General features: G+C 42.8%; 1 protein-coding gene across 1 annotated transcript; it reads right to left on the bottom strand.

The window, feature by feature from the left end:
• pld2 (phospholipase D2) lies at positions 1-23,081 on the bottom strand. The gene is made up of 24 exons (XM_012834817.3): positions 22,892-23,081; positions 17,256-17,392; positions 16,755-16,882; positions 16,382-16,524; positions 15,802-15,892; positions 15,284-15,349; positions 15,100-15,158; positions 13,704-13,949; positions 12,216-12,359; positions 12,009-12,092; positions 11,777-11,855; positions 10,250-10,360; positions 9,311-9,508; positions 8,623-8,788; positions 8,405-8,523; positions 8,121-8,231; positions 7,802-7,906; positions 7,299-7,387; positions 6,785-6,898; positions 6,574-6,623; positions 6,263-6,397; positions 4,689-4,842; positions 2,979-3,096; positions 1-2,815 (listed from the first exon to the last, which is right to left on the bottom strand). Exons 2-24 carry the CDS (start codon positions 17,356-17,358, stop codon positions 2,591-2,593), a joined length of 2,838 nt encoding a protein of 945 aa, XP_012690271.1. The 5' UTR covers positions 17,359-17,392; positions 22,892-23,081; the 3' UTR covers positions 1-2,590.
• Positions 23,082-24,215: the final 1,134 nt, after the last annotated feature.

Raw genomic sequence — 24,215 nt, 5'->3', positions numbered from 1 at the left:
TCAATTAAAAATGTTTTAATTGGAATTAGTCGGCGAGAAGACAGATGGCATTTTAACTGTTTATGTCAGTGTTACATACAAATATATTAAACTTAAAAAAAAAAATGTAGTCATGAAAAACACAGTATGTATTTTCTTATGCAAGTCATTATTTTCAGTAATGACATGATAGGCTACTGTATATAGATTTTATAATTCTGCACTACTGTTATAAAATGTTCATGTTAATACAGACACTTTAAAAGTTTCAAAAGGAGTAACAATTGCCAATAACACTAGTAGAACGGTTAGTACTTTTAGCATTTTAAAAGCATAACACTGTTGCATACGACAATGTCATGCACATCTGCAATTTTAGTATGTTGTTTTCTGATTGGTATGTGACAGGACTACATTGTAGTGTAGTTGCACAGTATCAGGTACAAAGTTTCACACTAACACGTTTTAACAATGATACACTGATGGCCTCTTCAGCATGTACTCATAGTAGGCCTACATTTGATCACAAGCATGAGTTGTTGCTTATATGATGTTTTTTTGGGGGATCATGTCGACATGGCAGCAGGGGCACATCTGTAATCAAGCTGAATTGCACACTTCTGTCCACGAGATCTAGAACAGCAGCTCCCCCTCTCATAACTTGGAATCTTCTAAACCACTGACAACATGATTACATAACAATAATTCACTTGGTTGCCATAGTGATAGCAAGACACCCTATGATTAATGTATGCTAAGACCGAATCCCACCATTAACAGGATGCACACCTCTTGTGTCTGCATTTGGTATTGACCCCACTCCTAAAACTGCCCCCATTCCACCCTACTATCAACCTCTCTCTCTCTCTCTCATAAAAAAAAAGAAAAAGAGCAAATAGTATCCACATGATGCCTTTTTTCATTCCCCTCATTTCCTCATCCTGTCCTTCTACACCCACAGTAATTTGGTTGCCCTTCATCTGCAGGGGTCTGTGTTCATCTGTTTTACTCCTCCTGCATTCCTGCTATATCTCTTTCCATCTCGTTCTCTCTCTCTCTGTCTCTCTCTGTCTCAACAGCCACAATCCAGTCAGCTCTTTATACCCGTCTCCATAACAACCACAAATGTTCAGACAGATTCGCTGGCACTGCATGGAGAGGTGTAGTGCTCGAGAGGCAGAGAGAGAGAGAGAGAGGGAAGCATTAAAGAGAGATTGAGAGAGGCTATCCGCCCACACTCACACAACAATAAATGTACGTTCCGTTCCACAATCATCAGAGACACTCGACTTCTGATCTTGAAACTGGATTTCCATGCATCTGACGCAAGGGATTTGCTGTGAACAGTTACAGATACACAGCTCACTGGCAGCCATTTTAAACTGATCAGAGAGACGAGAGAGAAGTATGGCTTACATTATTGTAAAGTGAAAGTGCACCCAAAGTTCTGAGCCGTAGACATTCCCTTCAAATCAATTCTGCATCAAATATGGAGTGGAAATCACAATTGTTTCGCCAAAAGGCGTTGTAGTGGTGAGGATTGTCACAATCATCGGCAAGGCCAGCATTAAAAGATGCCCAGGAGGCACCAGCTGGGGTACAATCTATCATCCAAGAGCTGTAGACATTCTCCTTAAATCAATTCTGCATCAGATATGGAGTGGTTTGCCCTGAACATTAAAATATATCTCTAAACATTAAACTCTAATGTTAAAATATATACGTAACATACATATACGTACATGTGCCAGCTAAGTGAAATCACAATTGTTTCGCCACAAGGCTTTTTAGTGGTGAGGATTGTCACAATCATCGGCAAGGCCAGCATTAAAGATGGCCAAGAAGCACCAGCTGTGGTACAATCTATCAACCAAATGCCATCTCTGGGGAATACATGGATTACAGAGAATGACACATCTGGTAAACATGATCATAGTGGACAAATGCACTGTAAACAGCAGATACTCCTTGGATTGTCTGCATAGAATAAGCTTTCCAGGTAATGCTCGGAGAAGGACCCCAATAAGAGATAGTAGTTGAACTATTTCTTCATAGGATCTTCCTCATAAAAAAAGGTTATATGTGAAGATTTTTGACGTCATGCTTTTTTAAAACCTCTTTAGGGCAAAACATTTTGCTCTATTGTATATTGATTATACAAAAACAGTTCCTCATACAGTAAAACAAATAAAAAAACAACTCCAAACAAACCAAAAACAATACTTTTCTTAGGAAAAATAGTTTCTGAATATGCACCTGTTTAAAATATGTAAAGTTGGGGAGTTAAGAAGATTGTAAAAATGCTCCCACAAGGTAAAAGCACAAATAGTGAAGCAATAAAATAACCACTTTCATATTTTAAACTTCTAAAACATAGTTTAGAAGATAGTTAGTTATGAGTCCTAACTATGTATTATTCCAGTTTAGTCATGCACTTGCATGTTGGCCATGCACATACAAATTAGTCTTATTATGTTACGCTGATCCCAGGGAATTCACTTTTGCCTCTCTGGTGGTATGGGTGCCTGTGGGTTCCTGCTTGCAGCAGAAGCACTCACGCCCATCTCCAGTGGCCCTGATGCCGGGCCTCCCCTCGCTCCGCTCTCCCCTGCTAAGTCCACACTTCCACGGGCACAATACCCTCTTTGCTGCTGAGCGGGGGGAGCAGGTACTCGTCGCACAGGAAATGCAGGGGGAAGTGGACCAGGATGCCGCGGGTGGCCTTCAGCTCCTCCGCCGCCGCTTCGGGATCCGTCTCGTTCAGGCCCCCCGTGGTGGGGTGCGCCGAGAGGTCAGCCATGCTGCGGATGGAGTCGGAGGGCAGACAGCGGAAAACCTGGAGGGTGACGAGACGAGGAAGAGAATGCCAGGATGGGGCAAGAGGAAGGAAATTGAGAGAGGGCAAAGGGGAACAGGCCAATCAGTAAGGAGTTCTACAATTGTTTGGTTGTGTGTGTGTGTGTGTGTGTGTGTGTTTTCTGACTCAATAACCCTTTTACCTCTTCATAGGTAGCTGCATTCGACTTAGCAATGCTGTTCCACACCTCATTGAAGAAATGGTCGCTGACTGGATCGTCAATGTCGACGGATGGCTCGGACTCTGCCCCCAGAAGAACCCTGTGGACCGAAGGGGAAGTGAAAGTCCTGGGTGTGGTGACAGCACACTTTGGCCAGATTTAACCCACATGCGGACGCCGAGAGGCCTCGCCGAAAACCACATTTAGCCTAATCAGGCAGAGTGGACACAGCAGTGACCACTGAGGTGGCTCAGGAACCCAAGGTCACCATCCACCCCCCAAAAAAAAACAAAAAACAAAATAGCTTCTCCTTCACACAGACATATTGGACTCGCCCAGTGCTGCACTAACAGTCCTGTCCGGTTACCTTGGAAACAGAAATAAAAAGGAATATACTAGGGTGGCTGGCAGTATGGCACATGGCCTGCCGACACAAATTACTCATCTCGCACTCATGACAGGAAATCTCGCCGAGGAACAGTATGCTCACGTGTGTCAGTGGCAGAGAAAGCCATCCGCCCCCGCAAAAGTGACTGGTTGCAATGCTACTCGAAAGATGCCCACAGTGCAAGCGCTCCAAACCGCACTGAGGGACTTCACTGACTTGTCTTGGAGACAGTTATCTGAGGGGGGGCATATCAGGACAATCACACAGAAGGGGAAATGAAAGAGAGCGCCAGCACGCTCCTGAATGTTTAAATATGGATTCTGTTTGTCTGTTTATGCCATAAACAAATAAACAACCACAGCCATTTTGTGTTCCGGAGTAGAATTTCCTGCATAATTTGAATGTATTCCTTGGAGCTTCAATAATCCAAATAAAATCCCCGACTCAGAAAGTGAGGGCTGAAAATGATTTAAAGTGGGAGTGATTTATCCCCTGAATGTGAATGATCATGGGAGTGTTAAGCCCTTTATATCCTAAGCACACTGTAAATCACTAAGGCCTTGTTGTTTCCCCATCCTTTAATTTAGGTGTACCCATCAGTCATCCACCAAAATTCTGTCTACATTTTGTATTAGTGACACTTATTTTAGAGTGATTTATAACAGACATAACAAATTAAGAGTACAAGTGATACAAATCTTCACTTCACTCTACAGCAGGGAAAGTTCCAAGACTTCATGGTACAGATAAATCCTACATTGAAACGACTTACAAATGACTAACAAACACCAGCTGCACAGCAGCCAGTGCGAGGTTCATTATACCACCACGGTCAGGTCAAAACACTAAAAAATCCTTATGCTCAGCAGTCGACCAAACAGGGGGGTGACGACTCGTCAACATCAAGTCTCTATAAAGAGTATGACACGTACAAACTGCAATATGACCCCAGAGCAATGTGCTAAAATAAGGGTATAGGAGTCGGATGTATACAGTATAACATACAGAAGGAAAGTTTGACCCACAGTGTCCAACTTAGTGTTATAAATTACACTGGCACGGACACCAGACTAGGTCATTTACTGCTGTCCTCTTTAATAATCTTTAACCAAAAATCAATACATTTTGTTTTAAAAAGTGTTTAACAGCTAATCTGACACAGTACAATAGCAGAGTAGCACATGGATACTGTATGCATCCTTACTCGTCTATATCCACAGGGTCCTTATAATAACTCTAGAGGAGATTCATTTGTGTTTGGCTTAATGGCTTGACTGGAGCTGGTACACAGCCTCTTGTCCCACCTGAAGCACTCTTTGCGCAGGGCCAAGGTCAAAGGGCCTGCCTCGTACTCCTCTCCGCCCATGACTGAAGGCACTCGTTCCTCATCCTCCACCAGGATGGCCAGCTCACTGTCACGACTACCCAGCATACTCCTGTCGTTGATGTTGGCCGATCCTGCAGAGTGAGTAAGGGGACAGAGGAGGAGGAGGAGGAGGAGGAGGATTACAATATGGGGAGAGGGGAGGAATGCTAAGAGAGAGGCAAGTGACCGGTCAGATCAAAGGTCGTAGCCGTTAGAAACTAATGAGCACGCCAAACAAGAATGGACTGGAAGACGTAGTCAAGATTTTTGGAGTTTATTTCAGCGTGGAGACACGCTCTAAACGTGTTGTTCAGAGAATGGCCTACCTGACAGTAAGAAGGTGTTGGAATTTATACCATTCAGTCAGGTAGGAGAATACAGGGGAGTGGTGATAAGACCACATTCTATAGGGTGTGGTCCTAAGGTTATGGCAGGAGGGGTGTTTCACCTGTGGGGTAGTGGGGAGGGTGAGAACTGAGGACACAAAGTGAAGGGGGGGGGGTGGATCATAGCAGGAAGAAGGCTATCTGGGGGGGAAGGAGTTTAAAATGTTACAGGAAAACCTGAACTCCCACGTAAGCCATTTAAATGCTAATGGAGTCAGGTCTCAGCTATTTGCTCCCACTGAGACAAAGACAGAGTACATAGCCAGGGACATGGGTTACAGAGTAGGAAATAATATAAGCACTTGGTTCATCTTTGACACAACAGGAAAACAACAATATTCGCTTCCATCATATCGTAAAAGGTAAGAAGAGGAATTCCTCAATCAGGTCATGACACTATGACCCCTTGTGTGAATGGAAGAAGACACCTGTAAATTCACTCCCAGTGTTTGACACCAGGAAGCAAGATCCTTACATTACTCAGTATGCATGTAAATGAGGTCTTCATTAAAGTGCCGCCGCTTATTAACTATCTCATTTAATGCACACCTGTGGTAATGGTCTAAGTACATGTCCCAAAAATAGCATTGTTCATTTCATGGGAAAACCTTCTTGGTCTCTGGCACTGTTTTGCTGATATTTTAGCAGTAGCTGTAATTCGACACTTAGTGTAACAATCAAATATTAAAATGCAGCTCCATCTTGTGGAGCAAGGAGTTTGAGGAGTTGGAAAACCATAGTAAAAAATGAAATAACACTGAGATTGATGTATTGAGAATGTACTTAATCATACAAGATGGTTTAACCCAAAACAAAACACAACATAGCTAAATTAACAAGCGACATATAGGTACTAGAAAATTAAAAACGCATCTTCTACAGTACTGGTTTTTATATACATAAAAGTACAGACTAGATGAAAGAGAATTTATCTGATTTCTCAAAATATGTTACAGCGTCTGTTCAAATATGGGTGGTTGCTGAAGTTTCTTGCTAGCTCGTTATGGGTAGAACATCTAACTGGCCCAAGTCTAGAGTGAGCTCCAGTCAAGTGCTCAAGTGCTCATTAACAGTGACTCATTCTCACGGACGACTTGTCTTGACTCTGACCACGCCAGTGACTCACCGATAATGTAGCGGCGGTCATCAGCGATCAGGGCCTTGCTGTGGACATAGATGAGCTCTGTGATGGAGGACTCGCACAGTCTGTCATGGGTGCGCAGGCCACATAGAGAGATGTACTGGGTCCACTCGCCCTGCACTGTGGGGGTGGGGGGGGGGGGAAATGCTTTCAGTTATAACCCCGAAATGAAGGCGTCCCTCATGACTTAAGTCTTATTAATTAGGAAATGAGTGAGTGTATAAATTCATGCCTCTAAACATTAAGACAACAAAGTGCACCATCAAACACTACAGGAGATGAAATAAATAGATTACTTTGTTCTTTCAGTCTGGCCAGAATCGAATGCTCTCCACGGTTCATGGTCCTGAAAAACAGTCAATTGTTCGAGCATTTAATCACAAAACGAAACCTAAAACTCTCTGCATATGTGTGTGTGTGTGTGTGTGTGTGTGTGTGTGTGTGTGTGTGCGTGCGCGTGCGTGCACATGTATGCACATGTATACACATCAAATGTGCTTTGTTCACCTGTATGTATAATGAAGAATGGCCTGGATGGAGTAGCCACCGCCCTGGGTAATGTCTCCTACAAAGCCTGGTAGGATGGGCAACACTATAAACACCCGATACTTCTTCTGCTCTCTAATGGGGCAACACACACAAACACACACAAAAAGACACACGCACAAACACACACATGAGTACCACCACACGTACATTTGTAGCAACATGGTAAACACTCACTAGGGCTGAGTCATTGGTTCTTATGAAAGGCCTGATTACTAATGTGGCTCTGACCAAACCTGGCCTAGATTAGAGTGGCAGACACACTCATGCCAACCCCACAGACACAAACACAACCCTTCAAATAAAAAAATAAAACAGGAAAAATAACAAATGAGTGCCTTGCTCCCGCTCCCTCTTCCACAAACACAACACACACACACGATAATCTAAATACTTGCACACAAAAACACAGCTTGCCACCAACAGATCTTACAGAGAGCGCAGCCACAAAGAAAAAAGAAAATTTCACACGCACTTGTGTGCCTGAAGAATTCGCTCAACAATGGCGTCACCTATGCCATTGTGTACACTCCTCCCGTCCGCACAGCTGATGAAAAACTGATTCTGTGGACGACAAAAGATATACATTACAACCAATAGGTTGCATACGTATATTAGGTAATGAACAAGAGTGTGGCTTTACTAGTCGGCAGCCAGAGTAAAGTGCCTTTCCAAGTAAGTGCTCTAGGAGTGGGCTTGATACTGCACAGAAGAATCCCATACATGCATTAAGGAGCCGCACAAATGCCCTCGTCAGTATGGAATGAAAATGATGGACACCTGGAGGACTGAAGGCCATATTCAGAATGTTGGCTTCAATTCCATAACAGCATCATAACAGCACTACTATTGTTAATACACAAAAAATGCTAAACAGAAATGCTATGCATGACCTAGCATGTCCCTTGTGCATGTCCCTACAAAACGTTACGCGGCTGCAGTCAGTGTGGCTGTGTGCACGTGTGTTGTGATCGGTACCTCGATGTAGATGTAGTGCTGGCTGTTCTTGATGGTGTCCACGTATGCGTTCATGATCGAACACTCACAGGCCCCGACTGACCAGCGGTCCGCCGAGCGAAGCACCTGCAAGTGGAGTTTCAAAACTTTTGAGACCGCTTAACCCCATTTCAAAAGGTAGAGTCTTTAAGAAAGCTTCTTAAAGGTATATGAAAGTATGTGTGTCCATGTGATCATGAAGGGAGAGGCACAGAGAGAGAGAGAGAGAGAGAGAGAGAGAGAGAGAGAGAGAGAGAGAGAGAGAGAGAGAGAGAGAGAGAGAGAGTGTGTGTGTGTGTACCTGCACTGAGGCTTTGGCTGATCCAGGTACTGTAAAAAGAAGACTGTCTGCAGTGCTGTGGGATTTTGGCAGCAGGTAAGGGTAGAAGTCATCCTTGTGCTTGTTATATATCTGAAATAGAAAGGTAACAGGTCAAGGGGATTCACAAAACCATTACAGCCCAATGAAAACGTGTTTAAAATCACTTTTGAAACTCAAGGGATCCCCGTTTGATCGGGCAATCTGTCATAAAAATCCTTTTCATAGAGCTGATCAGCATGGAGTTCAGACGCGTGTCTTTAAACCTTTGTGAAGTTCCAGCGCTGGACGAAGTGACGTGACAGATCTCTGGCCGCTTTCCCATGATGCACTGCGCCCAGGTCACGCCAAGGGACACGGGGAACCTGGCTCCGATCAACATTGTCTGTGATAACAAAGATAACATACATATCCAAATCATTGACAGTAATGGGCTCAACATGTGTGTACGTGTGCGTGTGCTTCTATGTCCTCCCCAAACTACCGTCAAATGGGCAATCCAGCTCGGTCCAGTCCTTCTTGTAAAAGTTGCTGTAGTCTTTGCCAAGCCAATAGTTTGTGTTGTCTTTCAGGTTCTGCTGCCCCTCAGGCACGGGTTCCGACTCTTTCGTGAGATGGACGGTAGATTCGTCATTCCCATCAACATCCGTCTGGAAAAAAAAACACACACAGGAGAGAGGATAACATGGCACTCCAGGGGCGAAGAAACAACAGCATCTGATCCTGAGCAATCGGATCAACAGAATTATATAATGGAATATCTGCCATATGAAAAAAAAATATACCGTCATTAAAATACTACATAACATTCACCAAGTTCATGATGGCCAGGTGACTATGGCCTTGAAGAAGTAATCTCAGCAGGTCACAGACCCACACCACCCACCATGCAATTCTGCTGATATTAATAACATATTCTGCATTCACTAGAGTTTGTTCAATCACATCAGCACTGATATTACATTTGAAATATTATTATATTTCAAAATACATACATATAGTATGTGTACCTAAATATTAAGAATTATGCAAATGCTGCAAACAAACATAACTGTTTACCTCTATTGATATGCTTAAGGTTAACAGCTACCTTTCAAGTTTTGAACACGAAACATGTTTGGTGTAAAGTGTGCATTCCTGCTGAAAGGACGAGTTTTCGCTCATCTCTTCACCTCTGCGTTGCCATCTGTAGTGTCATTGGCTACCGGTGGAGAGTGGAGATCTGTGAGCCTATAGCAGCTGTCGTCCCACCTCCCGAAGCAGAGGTCAATTCCACCCATGAAGGCGACTGACTGGTCGACGGTGACCATCTTCTCATGATGAGCCCACAGGAACACCACAGACGCCACGTGGTCTGGATGCCTCATCACCTAGGTGACAGAAAAATCAAACGAAACCTTGACACACTTGAGCATTGTTATGTCACAGAGAGAAACATCATCACAGGGACCAAAAGGTCCTCATTAGATTTCCGATATCATTTTTACTACGACAATCAATTAGGTTGATTAAAGTGTATTGACTTTCAATAAATCTACAGAATGCCGGTGAAATTCAAGACATTTAAACTTAATAATTAACATTTGCATCCCTTTACAGATTCTACTTTTCTGCCTGTGTATATGAAGCCCAAATTCATAGGCTTTTGTGCAGCTAAAGACCTCCAAGGCTTGTGCAATCACCATATCCGGCAAACATCTCTGTCTGCACTCCGGGCTTTGTACTAGTTAGTTTCCTTAAGTGCTGCACTCATACTGATCTTTAGAAAGCCTTGCAGGGCCTTGTAATGCACTACAGCTCTCGTCAACACTATCCAAGGTTGTGCAGCACTGCCATCTGATGTCTACTGCAGTAACTAAGTACCACTGGTGGGAATGATGTCAATGCTGCAAAAAAAAGGCCATTAGTTCAGATTTTCGGTTTTCCTTCATGTCGTCGACATGGACATTTGTCATCAAATTCAGTTGGGGTTTTAACAATGTGTGACACACACACACACACACACACACACACACACACACACACACACACACACACGCACACACGCACACACGCACACACGCACACGCACACACGCACACGCACACGCGCACACGCACACGCACACGCACCTTGATGTTTGGATGCAAGCTCATCAGTGTTCTTTTGCTGTAGCCACTGTTGATGTTCAAGGCCATTTCCACCTCTTTGTACAGCAGCACACACACTTTCACTCCTTGCTCCTATAAGCAGACAAACAGGTAGATATTTAAGAGGGACAGAGAAAGGTAAATTATATACATCTATAGGGAGAAAGATTAAAATAATTAAAGGCAAATTAAGTAATGAAACTGAACAACTGAAACTTAGCGTCACAGTTATTGTATAATAAACCAATATCAACAGGAAAGCTATGGAATGGTTTAAATTCATCTATAGATTAAGCGCATCAGTCACAGCAAGGTCATCACAGACGTGCTAGCTAAACCCAGGTGTTCACCACACAGAGTCCAAGTGCTTCATTATTAATGGCAGGTATACAGGCTGACTGCTGTATCTCCTTTCACTCTTCATCTCCCAAAGGAAGTCATCTGATGCCACAGAAGACGCCACGTGATGGGGAGTTCTGCACCGGCAGAAACAACCACTCCCAACCCCTCGTCTGCCCCGGCTTCTCATGGGACCGGTCCCGGGGAGCGAGTGCTACACATCTCATCAGATTACACCCCTCGCTTGTTTTATACCAGGGAGAGGCAAAACGTCCTGGAGCCTCTCTTCATAATTCATGCTGTTCTAAGCGCTACAGCGGTCAGAGTTTCATATGGGGTGAACCCTGCATATGGGGTGAACTGTCAACATTACACAGGCTGACAAGATAGTAGCGCTATACCATATATATTATGTATATACACCTTCTCATTACATTTTACATTTACATTTAGTCATTTAGCAGACGCTTTTGTCCAAAGCGACGTACAAGGGAGAGAATAGTCAAGCTACGAGCAATAGAACCTGGTGTAACGATAAATACTACTTTACATAAGAAATATATATATATATATATATATATATAAAAAAAAAAATAGAAAAGAAAAAGAAGTGCAGAAATGTAACTGCTGTAATTGCAAGTTAAGCACTAGTCGAAGTGCCAGTTAGGACGGGAAGTGCTCTCTGAAGAGTTGGCTCATATATCATAAGGAAAATTTGGTTTATGTGGGTCTTAAAACTATTGAGGAAACCTTTGTAAACAAGGCATCAAAAGCTAGAACAAATCAATATGGTGAAGGTCCACTGATACCTCTGGAGTTGTAAATCAATAAATGCATTTCATACTGGGCAAACTAGCTGAAGTACTCATCTTTATTCACAGCCTCTAAAGGAATGATAAAACCTTGGCAAATCTGGCTTCCAGCGCACTTTTAAATATCCATGTTGCAAAAAAGGGAAGGGATAGATAGAAAAAAAGAGGAGGAGGAGGAGGAGGAGAAGGACTGAAGAGGTGAGAGTGGAAGAGCAGCGGGAAATAAAGATCTTAAGGCTAGAGAAACTAGTCTTCTGGTCTGCAGTCTACAGCCTCTTCTGAACTAGGAGAAGTTGGAATTGAACGTGAGGACGTGACGGCGTGAGGTATGATGGGGGGGGGGGGGGGGCGGTCTTACTGCTTTGCGCTTGAGGATGGTATCCAGACGCCAGTAGTCATCAGTGGCAGGGCGCTTCAGGTAGACCTCCGGACTGAGCCTGGATAGAAACAACAAACATTCATGTTTCAAACAAACAGAGCTATCAACAAGGGCAGAAGTCAAGAGGAATGTTCACTTACGACTGTAGTACCGATAATAAAAGCTTCCTAATTATGGTCACCATGGAAACAGCCACAGCAGATATCCTTACCACCAGTCAGTGATGAAGATCTCCTCCTTCGCCTGATCTAGAGCATCTGCTAAATCAGAAAAGTACTGGCTCCCATTGACGTACCTGTAATGAATGACAAAACGTAACAGCAAAAGAGGAAATTGTTGGTTGGTAACAACCATTCTAATAACCAAACATGTGTATGGTGAGTGTGTAAAATGCACGCAGCATCACGTGAACGCGTACCACTTGGTGAGCGTGTTGGGGCGCGGCGGGGCAAAGCTCTGGAAGCGGTGCAGCTGGAGGAAGTCGCTGGCCTCCGACAGCCGCTTGATCTCGTGGCTCCACCACTGGGCCTGTCTGTATGTGTTGCACTTAATGATCAGCTTCCTGGAAAACACACAAACATAAAAGCTCAGTTTAACTGTGAGACAACATTCATGGCATTCCCGAGTGCTATTCTTCTAAGATTTCTGCTGAAAACACTGTTATGGTTTTACATTCCTGTCTGAAATCAACAATCATCAACTGTAATAGTACTCCATTTAAACCAAGGAACAAACGAATAATGCAGCATTTGAAAATGTCATCAATAAAAGATTGTCTTCGATCCTCCGACATCTTCCACTTAGCAGACCAAATCAAAGCCCATCAGCGAAACGCCCTGATGGAGATAATTTCCAAACACTGTTAATGACTTATATAATCAAGTGCCTTGTATTATTAATGACCTTATATGAATCATGTACTTATGTAAGCAGGAACATGGCTTTTCTGTGTTTCTGCGTGTGTGTAACTTAGAATAGTAGGTGCCACTTAGTCTGCATATGTACAAGAGCATGTTTAGACCAGAAGTGATAAGAAGGGTCAAACCGTGCTTCTTCCGACCTTGTGCAAAACTTCCATCCTTGCCTCGGACGTCAGAAATCCACCACGTGGCTATCCCCACTGAACGCTAAACTTCTGCCTAGTATATAAACCTTGTGTGATGTGTTTATCATTGATTCACTTTCAGCCTTGTGCTGGGAGTGAGCCCGATTGCAATTGTTGTTTGTCTAATAAATATACTTATATGCAGCTCCGGAGTCCTGAGTAGGGCTGAACGATTTGGGAAAATAATCTAATTGCGATTTTTTACCAAAATATTGCGATTGCGATTCGATATGCGATTTTTTTTTATCCTCTTTTTTTCCCAACAAAACGTAATGAATGATTTAAATATGACCAACACAATATTAGATACATTTAGTGTAAAATATTCTTTCCCACATTTTACATTTTTATTTAACTGCTCATTACAGAAACAAGAACAACAAATCGGTGGCTTTGCCACTGTGCATTTAAGTAATTTAAAAAAAGTAATTTTAAGTATAAACACTAGGCATGCACTTTTTAAACACTGTGTGCAAAATGTACCATCTTAAAAAAAAATTAAAAATAAAAAAAAAAATATTTAATTTTTTTTTTTTTGTGACCACGTTTTTTAATCGCGAACGTTGCGGTTAGAAAATCGCGTTCTATCATATCGCGATTAAATCGCAAATGCAATTAATCGTTCAGCCCTAGTCCTGAGGTAACTAGGGTGAATTTTCACCTATCACGCCCTAGAGCGCCTGCATTGATATTTGACTTGCAAAGTGCTGGCACTCACTCACCCATCCTTGTCAACACTAAACGTTTTGTCAACACTAAACGTTTTGTGTACATTCTTCTTTCCCCTTTAGCAATACTTGCCTGGTGAAGGTCTCGATGCATACGCCATGCTGGATCTCTGTGTAGGAGCGGCCCACGTTGACCCTCAGCTCAGGGTCAACCAGAAGCACAAAAGAGATGTTCCCAGAGTCACGCTTCATGTAGAGGAGGAAGGAGTCCTTGACCACTAGCCAGCGGCGGGACCAGCGGAAGCACACTTGATGATGGCCGATGCAGTTCAGGCCCTGGATCCGGTGACCTCCTGACCTTTTGTGAATGAAGCCCTCCCTGTGTTGACACAGCAAAACACAACATGAACATGGTGACAAACCAACACAATGCCGAGGCATGGGCTCTAAGCAAACACAGGGGTATATATAGCTGGAACAAGAAAACACCAAAATACCAACTATCACAGACATGACAGTTTAACTTTAGAGACCCTTACCATAAATTGAACCGATTTATTTATATAAAATATAAATGACTAATCTAAATCGAATTACGCCGCAACTAATACACATCTGACAATGGTTATACAAAGAGAAACAGACATAGTGAAATGGAAAAAACAAGGGTTTAAATAAGAGCAATTGCAATCTAGCTGCATAGAAATGTTATGGAAGTACGTTTCAAGGTCCTTTATCTCACTTGTGTATCAAAAACGCTCATGTTGTCTGAAGAGGAATTCCAAGGCTTGGTAACAAAAAGCTGCTTTCATGAATGACTAGTGAATCACTTCTGGATGACCTAGATCTGAATGGAACATATCTAAACCTGCAGAGGGGTCTTGGAGGTATTTAGAACCTACTTGCACACTAAAGTCAATTCCAAAAGATAAGCAGGCCAGGCCATGTGGAATTTTAAGTGCTGTTGAAATGTGTTCCTTTATTCTGGCGTGTGTTACTGTTCTGGCTACAGAACAAATTTGTGGCAAAGCTCCTCAGCAAGTCAAACAAAATGGAATAATGGTAATACAACCCGGTCGACTCAAAAACATATCAAAGTACCAAGTGCAATGGGCCACAGAGATATTTCATGGGTAATTGCACATATCTGTGTTTGAGAATGCTGTCGAGACACCCGATTATGACGGAGGAGAGGATCTTATATCTACCTTTATATATTTTCTCTGTGACTGGATTATGATTAGCTATTAAAAGCACTTTTATTCTACCACAAAATCATTTGCTTAGCTAAAGGAATTTGGAACAACCCCAACAAGCAGGGAGCTCACACAACAGAGTGAAGCAGGGAGCTCATGGAACCTAGCATAGCTATTTATAGAACAGTGCTAGCGCATAGTGCGTAGAATCAAATGGGTTTTAACGCAACACTTTAAAATCAGTGCTTGTAATAGGTGGGCACCAATATGGATACTTCAACAAGATAACACACACACACACACACACACACACACACATCCTGTATGACTTACAGGCCTTTAAGCCCAAGATCTTTGACGAAGGACAGTTGACTGACAGCAAGAAACTCCAACTGCAAGAAAAGAAAAGAACAGTTCTGAGTGTATGTGTACAAACTGACTACCGGAAAGTGTATGTGTGTGTGTCTGTGGGGTGTGTGTGTGTGTGAAGAGCGCGTATGTTCACGTGTGTACCTACCATACCATGATAGTTCTTACAGAAAGAATTTTCTAGAAGGCCGTTCAGGTAGTCCTCCAAGTATTTCTGGAAAAAAAAGGTATTTCAAAACCACATTTAGTTGTTGCGTTACAACAGAAACAATCCAAGGCAAAGTGACCTCAGAATAATACTTGTCATTATACGTAGGTGTGTTGTTAGTGGTAATTAACCACAGGACTACATCAGCCTACAAATAGGGTGAGAACATAACATCTATGTATAGCTGTGCAGCCCAGAAACCACACAGCATAGTCCAATACTGTAATGCAGTGCTGTACAATATTGGTACAATACCACATCATGCTATGGATGGATACAGGCAATCAAAATCATTACTCAAGGACAAAAAAAAAAAAAAAAGGTCCTGGCATTAGCCAATCAAACGTATCGTGTTTTCCGTTCGGGTCAGGTAACTGGTCTTAACCAATCATTACTTATAATTAATTCCGGTAACCACCCATGTTCTACCGACAGAGACTATGGAGTTGAACTGATACCGGTTTGCTGGAGGCTCGTCTCCTTTCTGTTCCATGTAATGTGGGCATCTCCTCAGTCATGTTCTCCAACTGCTGTCTCTGAATCGCAAATCTTGGATTCAAAAACAAAAAAAACAATATGTGGTCAGATACAATCTTGAAGTGCGCCACCAGCACTTTAAATGATAAATGAGGAGAGGAAAATTGAGTGCACTGATATTGAACCGGAATTGAAGAAGATACAGTGTAACGTTGAACTGAACGAAACCAAGTCAATGGCATGCAGGAGTGCAATCAAATCACAATGCACTCAAATGGGAGGTTATGGTGATCCAGCTGACAGAGGCCTGGATTTGACTATGGATTTGCATGTGTTTGAGTGCGTGTGTGTGTGTGTGTGTGTGTGTGTGTATGCGTGGGTGCGTGCATGGGTGTGTGTGTGTGTGTGTGTGTGTGTGCGTGTGTGGGGGGTGCGCGCATGGGTGTGTTTGTGCATGTGTGTGATTGCATGTGTGTGTGTGTGCATGTGTGTGCGCATATGTATGTGTGTGTGTGTGTGTGTGTGTGTGCAAATGAGGGCATGTACACGTTGCCAGCTCACCTCCCAAGGGGTAAGAATTGTAGCATCATCTTATGCTTGTAGAGGTCGCGGTGGAGCTCCTGGAAGTGTTTGTACTTTCTCTTCACTGTCCATGTGAAGTCCCCATGTGTCAGCTTAACAGTGTACAGTGTGCACACACGTACCTGACCCACAACACACATCACATTTACTTGCATCACAAAGCAAGCGCTAGCTGTGCCTATAAAACTCTGTTTATGTACGTACATTATGGGCAGTATATTCACAGTATTAACTGCATTCTTTTATGTCAATGTAAACACACACACACACACACACACACACAAAATTACACATCATTAGCCACACGCCCACATATACAGACACGTGTAAAGGCATGTGTATGCATACACACCTTTGAGCGTGTGGTGTATCTCTCTGTATTGTCAACCCTGCAAGTGACGGGGTTGCTGTGCAACAGAGGGGAGACATCTCCCTCCTTCAGGGCGGGCAGATAATGAACTGCCAGAAAAGGACGCAACTCTGGGGGATTTGGGGGAGGGGACACATTAGGAAAAACAAACACACCTTGTGCACTGGCAGTCATATGATGGCATGTACGTGTATGTCAGACATAACTACTGCCCTTCAGGTGACTGTTACAAGACAGACAATCTGATATGGGGATGACCAAGTCACACAGTATGTCAAAGAACAAGACGTATTTCTTTTCCAGAGCTTAAATTGTTAAGGTCGCCCAACTGATTGTGCCCACTTATCTATGGCATGCAACCGAGATGTTACTAAGGCAATATATGCATTTGCAGTGGTGTGTGTGTGTGTGTGTGTGTGTGTGTGTGTGTGTGTGAGAGAGTGAGAGTGTTAAAGGAGAAATGAGGAGAGAGGGTGTTCTCACCACTATTGTTCTTTATAGATTCAAGTAGTTCCTCTGACAGCTCTTTTGAGGAATCTTGGGAAAGCAGCCACCTCAGCGTGCCTGGCTCCCCTGGGCGTGCCATGGTATGTGCCTAGACTCCACCCTCAGTCCTTTATCTGACACGGAGAAAAAGATGGAGAAAAAGAGCGACACACACACACACACACCATTAGATACTTTTGAGAAGATATGGAGCAGAACAGACCCTTTAGAACACCACAGACTTCTTTCAGGTTTGTGTTTGATGGTCTGACATGGTGCATTATTCTCTTTGGGGACATTCTGCATGAGCCCTTTTCGAATGCAGAGTTCTGTGTAAACAAGTCATCCATGGAACACAGTTCTAAAGAAATCAATCTGAAGTTTTTTTTTGGAGAGGATGCTTGAGGCCATCTTTGGTCTCATTCATTCATCCGCCGCAAGAGACTGAGAGGAACCTTTGAAAGATCACGGGTCATGGAGACCTTGCCTCACCACACCAGGCTGAACTTTCACAAACGGAACACAAACTCCCTGCCGGGTGTTTTAGGACTGCTTCCAACTCAACAATGAGCTCTGTGAGCAGCACAGAGCTCATTGTCCGGCACAGATAATTACTACTCTCAATACAAATGACCTCTTTAACTATGAGGGAATTAGGAGACACAGAAGTATGTTGGAAACAGCCGCAGAGGAAGAGCATACCACCAACTCTGACCCTCTCTTCCTTCTCTGACCCTCACTTCCTACACATCACATCCAGCTGCAGATCCAGCTGCAAATGGACAATTAACATGATAAGAACCAGACTGACAAGTGCTAGGGCTGGGCGGTATGACGGTATATACCGTGCAACGATAGAAATGTGTCTACCGGGAGAGATTTGGCCATACCGTTTCAACCGCGGTATACTCTTATTTTGAAATCCAATCGATTTATTTTTAGATAATGACCTCCGAACTATACAGCATCCCTTTTATTATACAGTAATTCGCCAAAACGATAGACATTCCTCCAAAAATACCTCTTTAACGATTTTGTTGCCGTTTTGTGATTTCTGCTGAGAAAAAAATAGTTCTTCAGGCACTCTAAAGTTTCAGGTGTTGCGTAGCAACCCATTACTTCCCGTTACGTTAAATGACCGGACTACTTGCGGAATGATATGAAAGATGGTCAGCGGTCATTACATTTTCGCAGCAGTGAAAATAAAGAAATTACAGACCGGCGAACGTTGGGGTGGCCCATTCAAATCAACGGAACTTTTTTGAACATTCTGAAGAGCCGTATAATACGATACCCAGTACAATTTTTAAGCACATAACCTGCAAGGACTGTCATGCCTACTTGTTGAGTAATCCTCGACTGTTGGGAAAGATTCAATATACTGAAAAATATGGACTGAAAAGTGTCTAGTGTAGGCATTTTTTTTGGCAGATTCTGTTCAGTATTTCAAAGTGAATGAGCTGTGAGAGCACAAGAACAGTGAGCGTCTAGCAGCGATTATCATAGACATACATGTATGCTTGTCAAACCAACAAGATTCTAAGTAACATGGAGACAAAACTTTTTTTGGTACTCCACGTAGATCATAAACCCTTGAATATAAAAACGACTCGTTTGAGAAATATAAACGCTATATTGCTTTTTATCCAGAAAAACCACAGCTCCATCATTTACTTGCGTCTGTTTACATACCAGTCATCACCTCGTCATCACGTTAGCACGTCGCAGCAACGGGCTGAGGCGGTCAATGGAGCGTCTATGTATATGTCTATGTGTAATGGCCAACTTCTTAATTTTCTTATTTTAATATGTGGCCATATAAAGAAAATATCTCATCATTATTGCGTTAACATATAGACACACATTGAAAAGAAAGTTTTAACACTTGAGTTATCTTCTGAAAGTACATTAAAGAACCACTGAAACATAAGCACTGGACTAAATGCCACAGAAAGATTTTTCCTTTTTCTTTACATACACTTTGCTTTAATTTTACTATTTAAAGATTCAATGGATACTGGCCACTATTGCTTAGGCCAATAGCCTATTGAGGCAGTATTGTTTCTGCACCTTAAGTGTTCTTAAGGGTCAATAAATAAATGTCTGTGGACACATTTCGCCACCACTGAAGTGTCCTCTTTTTCAAAAACCCAAATCTGGTCACCCTACGTATAATAAACCGTGATATATACCGTAACCGTGATATCAAATTACAAATACCGTGATAGAAGATTTTCACAACAAGTGCCAGTGTTTTCTGAAGTCATCCACAATATGTTTCAGATAGCTGTGCTTACAATGGCGATTCTCTGCCCCGTGGTCTCTGTTCCTCGTGCTGCACCATAAAGAGGTAATGGTGACAACGATATAGTCTGACAGTACGCTCTGATCTGGATGTAGACGGCGACGGGAACCCATGGCTTGAAATCTACTGTACAACAACACACTGCTGCCCATGTCACTAATACACAAGCATTTCCTTTAGTGGAGTTAAGCCAGTTTGCCCCTGCTCTGTGCAGAGGAAGTGAGAGGTGTGAATGGCCTACAGAGGCAACGCTCTCCACAGCATTGTGTACCCAGGGTCATATGATCAGCACACATCAGATGAAGGCCTTAACCCAGGGCCATGTGTATGCGCATTCATTCAGTTTACAGAGCTCAACCACAGGTGGGGCCCTTGGTGCATACTGGGAGACAATGGCTTTTTCTACTATACTCATCTTTGCTGCCGATTGATTTGGTACAAAAACTGGTCCTTTACCGATCCTCAACTTAGCAACTAAGCAGTTGAAATGAGAAATGAGTCATGAGAGAAATGAGAAGTGAGAGAAATGAATGACCTGAGGCAGAGCTACGGCACGGCTTATCCTTCTTTCCTCGTTTCCATTTACCCACAGGATCATTGTGCCAAAAGGATCATAGTAAGTGGAGCACGGCCTTCATTCTTTTTTTCTTTATCAAATGTTTCATTGACCAGTTGGTTTCTGAATATTGTGAGAACAGGCAACACCACATGGCATAACCAGCATACTGAAGCAGTCCCAATTCACCAAAACCTCACTTAACTCAGTTTCAGAAGGATGTGTTGCCAATCCTGTTTAATAACCTTCTAGCTATGGAGTATAACTCAACAGGAAACCAAGTTGATGCTACACTGGAAAAGGGTGTGTGTGTGTGTGTGTGTGTATGTGTGTGTGTGTGTGTGTGTGTGTGTGTGTGTGTGTGTGTGTGTGTGTGTGTGTGTGTGTGTGTGTGTGTGTGTGTGTGTGTGTGTGAACAGAGTGGCAATTCTCTTACCAGGTTCCAGGAACCAGGTTCCACATGGAACATCATCTGGAGAGCAAGAGGAAACGGTAGGGGAGTAGGCTATGACAGGGTGGACCAGAAAAGGCTAGATAATTAAGCACGAAGGACTGCTGAACTGATGCCTCCTCAGGGTCGATTGTTATCCTTTTTGTGTCCAAATATTTGTAATGGTGTGTAACACATACAAAATAAGCCAAAACATGAACCTCACTAGATGAGAATAGCAGTGGAACAGACGGATGAAAAAGGACAGACTGGAAGAACAACAATCACATCCCTCTCTCCACCTCCTTACAACTCATGATTTGTACTGTAGTTTCATTTGACTACAGCCTACAGTAGGGCTGATTGATGGCCTGAGGTAGCAGGAGATGAGTTTTACAGCTGTCCTTACAAGCATGAGCAGTTCAAGCCTTTGAGTCATTATGCAGAAAGGCTGTGGTATGTCCGTTTAAGATCATTGAACATTTCAGCACTATCTGAGAACATGGGCCTTAGTGCAGTCATCCACACCTCGGTCTCAAAGGGCATATCGCCTAAAGAGCCCACTTCTTCACCAAGCTGTAAAGAAGGTGCACCCTCCCCTGGACTTTCGACTCTTGTGGGCCAGCCGCAGCTGCAGTTGCAAGAGTATATATTGACCTTTAGCCCCGTCTCCCAATGCCTTCAGAAATAGCAGAGAATCCCTCAGTAGTGTAAAGGAATACAATGTAATTTCAGATCTTAAGCCTAATCAATTTACTTTATTTGAACGTGGTGGGTGTAATCATAGATATTTCTCCTGGCCCAAGACTTTCTGCAGCTTTTCTGCAGGCGTTGGAGGGAACTTCTTCGAACCTAGTTCTAATCAATAGTAAGCCTACGTGAGAAAAGGTCGAGCAGGGATGTGTGGGGCCTAGTAATGCTTAAAAAGTGTGCATTGTAAAGCTACAATGATTTTTGGTTTGATCAACCAAGAATATGTTATGTCACTGACAATAGTAGCCTACTTTTGGGGCCACTTTTGGTGTCCCTCTTAGAAATACGTTCATGTAACCTATTCCTGGCATGGAAAAGACTACCGTGCTGTGTAAAGTTTGGACATATTCTATTCAAACTGAAAGTGAGAGAACAACAAACCTGCCCCAGCACCCGAGAGAAAAGCATACAGTGGAATAGGACCGTCATGAATATGAGCCTACCGATGGAATGGACCACAGAACCAGTCGGGCCAGTAGGGTCTGGGCCTTGTCTATTTTGGAATACGATCAGTAGTCACGTCATGCACTGCTTCCCTTTCTCAGAGTGTGGGAACAGACAGAGAGGGGAGAGACTAGGTTGTATCTATTCACGTTTAGGGAATGTCTGACACGTCAGCCATTCAAATATGTACACTTTAGGTTTGTTTATGTAATGTGACGGAAATGCCATGCTAGCAATCTGAGGACAGGGTATGTTGGTCTAGTTCACTTGGATGAGAAAGGCTCTGCTCTGCTCGGCCAAATCACATTTTGCTGCTGTTGACAATAAACGTTTTGGAGATCACCATCCAGTAAATTAATTGCAAAGTCTTTAAATAGTCGTTTAAAGTCCCCCCTTTAATCCTGATAGGTCATCAGTGGCACACAGAAATCACGACAAAATGCTTCCAAAAGTGGCCGTAGGCTGCCAAAAAAAGAGACGTCGAGAAAGAGAGCTAGAGTGAATGAAACATTACATCAGGTTGTGCTTACGGCAACATACAATAACTTAACTTATATTCAGTCAATAAAATAACTTGTTTGTTGATTTCAGCAATAACACTAGATGACACGTGTTTAAAGCAGAAGACGACTATTGATCAACTGTTGCAGAACTACTCCAGAATTACTTCCCACACCATATTATTCCAAAGTTTTGAAATAAATTACATAAAAACCACACATTAGTGATCTTTAGTAGCCTACGTGGTATCGACACACTTTGTAAGGACGTGTCACACAAAACTCACAATATAGACTGTCAGGATAAAATGAGAGAAAAGGAGACTGCTCCAGTCAGCTCGAACAGAAGCAATTAACATTCTTGTCAAGTCCATAACTGACTCTCACTGCGGCTGAACAAACGCTGCCCATCCGATCAAAACGGTTTAAGAATTGTAACTTGTAGTACATTTGATAATTGCAAATGTAATTCGGTGCAAGTAGCCTATATCTTGAGTTTACGGGTAAGCGAAAAATGAAAACCAACTGAAAGAGTAGTAGCCAAAGCCAGTAATTCATTGCAGTTTATTCATTCGACGACAAAAAAATATATCGTGATCAACAAGTAGAGTGCATTAATGGAAGATGCTATGGAGCAGTACTTACGCACAAACGCTGGCAACCATTGAAGTAGTGATAAAGTTTCTCTTCTTGGTTATGCCTCTTCAGAAGAAAATGCTTTTGGGACAACTTTGGGATTTTCCCCTTCACGGCCCTCCGCCCAACAACAAGATTTACGGCAGCAAGGGCTACTTTTCAATTCGCTCAAAAAAGGTTGGGGTTACCGTAAGTTCCTGAATCGCATCCGGTGTAATTGGGTGTCTCCGTTACTCTATCATTTACAACTGAAAACCAAGCCATGTTCTTAAGAACTATCTCTATTTTTGAGTATGATACGTAGATGAGCCCAGCTGTTGTACGTATGTTTGTATAACAATGCTATAGGCTATGACGAAGGGTACAGCATGAGAGTATTTTGAAGGCGCCGTTCTCAGCAAAGTTGTTCAGCTTTTCCTTTCGCGGTCATCACATGGGATCTGTGCGTAGAATGGTCCCCATTATTTTCCTTCGTCCTTCCGATTTAATACTGTCTCGTAGGGGAAATCACGTAAACCTAGCCTGCGTTGATGCGTCACGTGTTTGCATCACTGGAGTAGACGTTTTTACCTGCGTTGCCACTCTGCATCGGTCATGTGAGGTAGGCAGGAAAGTTTAAGGAATATCAGATCTGGCAAGGTTGGTGAGGGTACAGTTGTACCTAATGAAAACACACATGTAGAATTCCACCCCCAAACCCACGCATGGAATATTTTACTACGCAAATTCACTGCAATATCACTTGGATTAAAAAGAAAGCAACTCAACATCAGGTAAAGTGGTCAAAGTGGTCATGGGAAAACATCTGCAGACTGTATGAAAATGTGCGCGAAGGGCCTGTCTAAACACTGTCCATTGTAGGCAAGTCTCAACACTCATGAGGCTAAAAAAAGGAATGTGCGAAAGCTTTGCTCAGTAATGCCCCCTGCGGAGACAACATGCATTTACCATTCAGTGTCTTGCAGCAGATTCGCAGAACAGTAGATAAGTAACTTAAGTAACGAACTAAACGTATTGATTTTGAGTGTCTAAATTAAGGCGCACAAATTATCTTTACTTGATGCTTTTTCTGAAGGGATAGGTTTTACCTTCACGTCACGATATGTAAAAGCAACCTGTATGTGGGCCATTTCTCCACCACATTTCCGTTAGGCTGGGGCGTTCCAGAGTTCGCCCTTCTTTCTTTCTTTAGCTTTTAAATTAGTTATTGTATAAATGTATTAATCTCTAACAGCGTGACAACCAAGTCAGCAGACCTACTTTTATTTTCTGTGCAAAAGCACATTTGTTAAATCTAAGATTTAAAGTGAATTTTGGAAAGTAGGAAAGCCTC

The sequence above is a fragment of the Clupea harengus genome, chromosome 8 (genome assembly GCF_900700415.2).
Source record: "Clupea harengus chromosome 8, Ch_v2.0.2, whole genome shotgun sequence".
NCBI classification, from domain to species: Eukaryota; Metazoa; Chordata; class Actinopteri; order Clupeiformes; family Clupeidae; genus Clupea; species Clupea harengus.
Note: the sequence above shows the minus strand (reverse complement) of the source record. Positions and strands in the feature narration are given on the sequence as shown.

Excerpts from the sequence above, each read along its gene's own strand:
- pld2 (XM_012834817.3), bottom strand. The coding sequence starts at position 17,358 with ATGGCACGCCCAGGGGAGCCAGGCACGCTGAGGTGGCTGCTTTCCCAA. Across the intron at positions 8,232-8,404 it reads AGCGCTGGAACTTCACAAAG|ATATATAACAAGCACAAGGA; the intron begins GTTTAAAGACAC and ends TTTCTATTTCAG. Across the intron at positions 2,816-2,978 it reads ATGCAGCTACCTATGAAGAG|GTTTTCCGCTGTCTGCCCTC; the intron begins GTAAAAGGGTTA and ends GTCACCCTCCAG.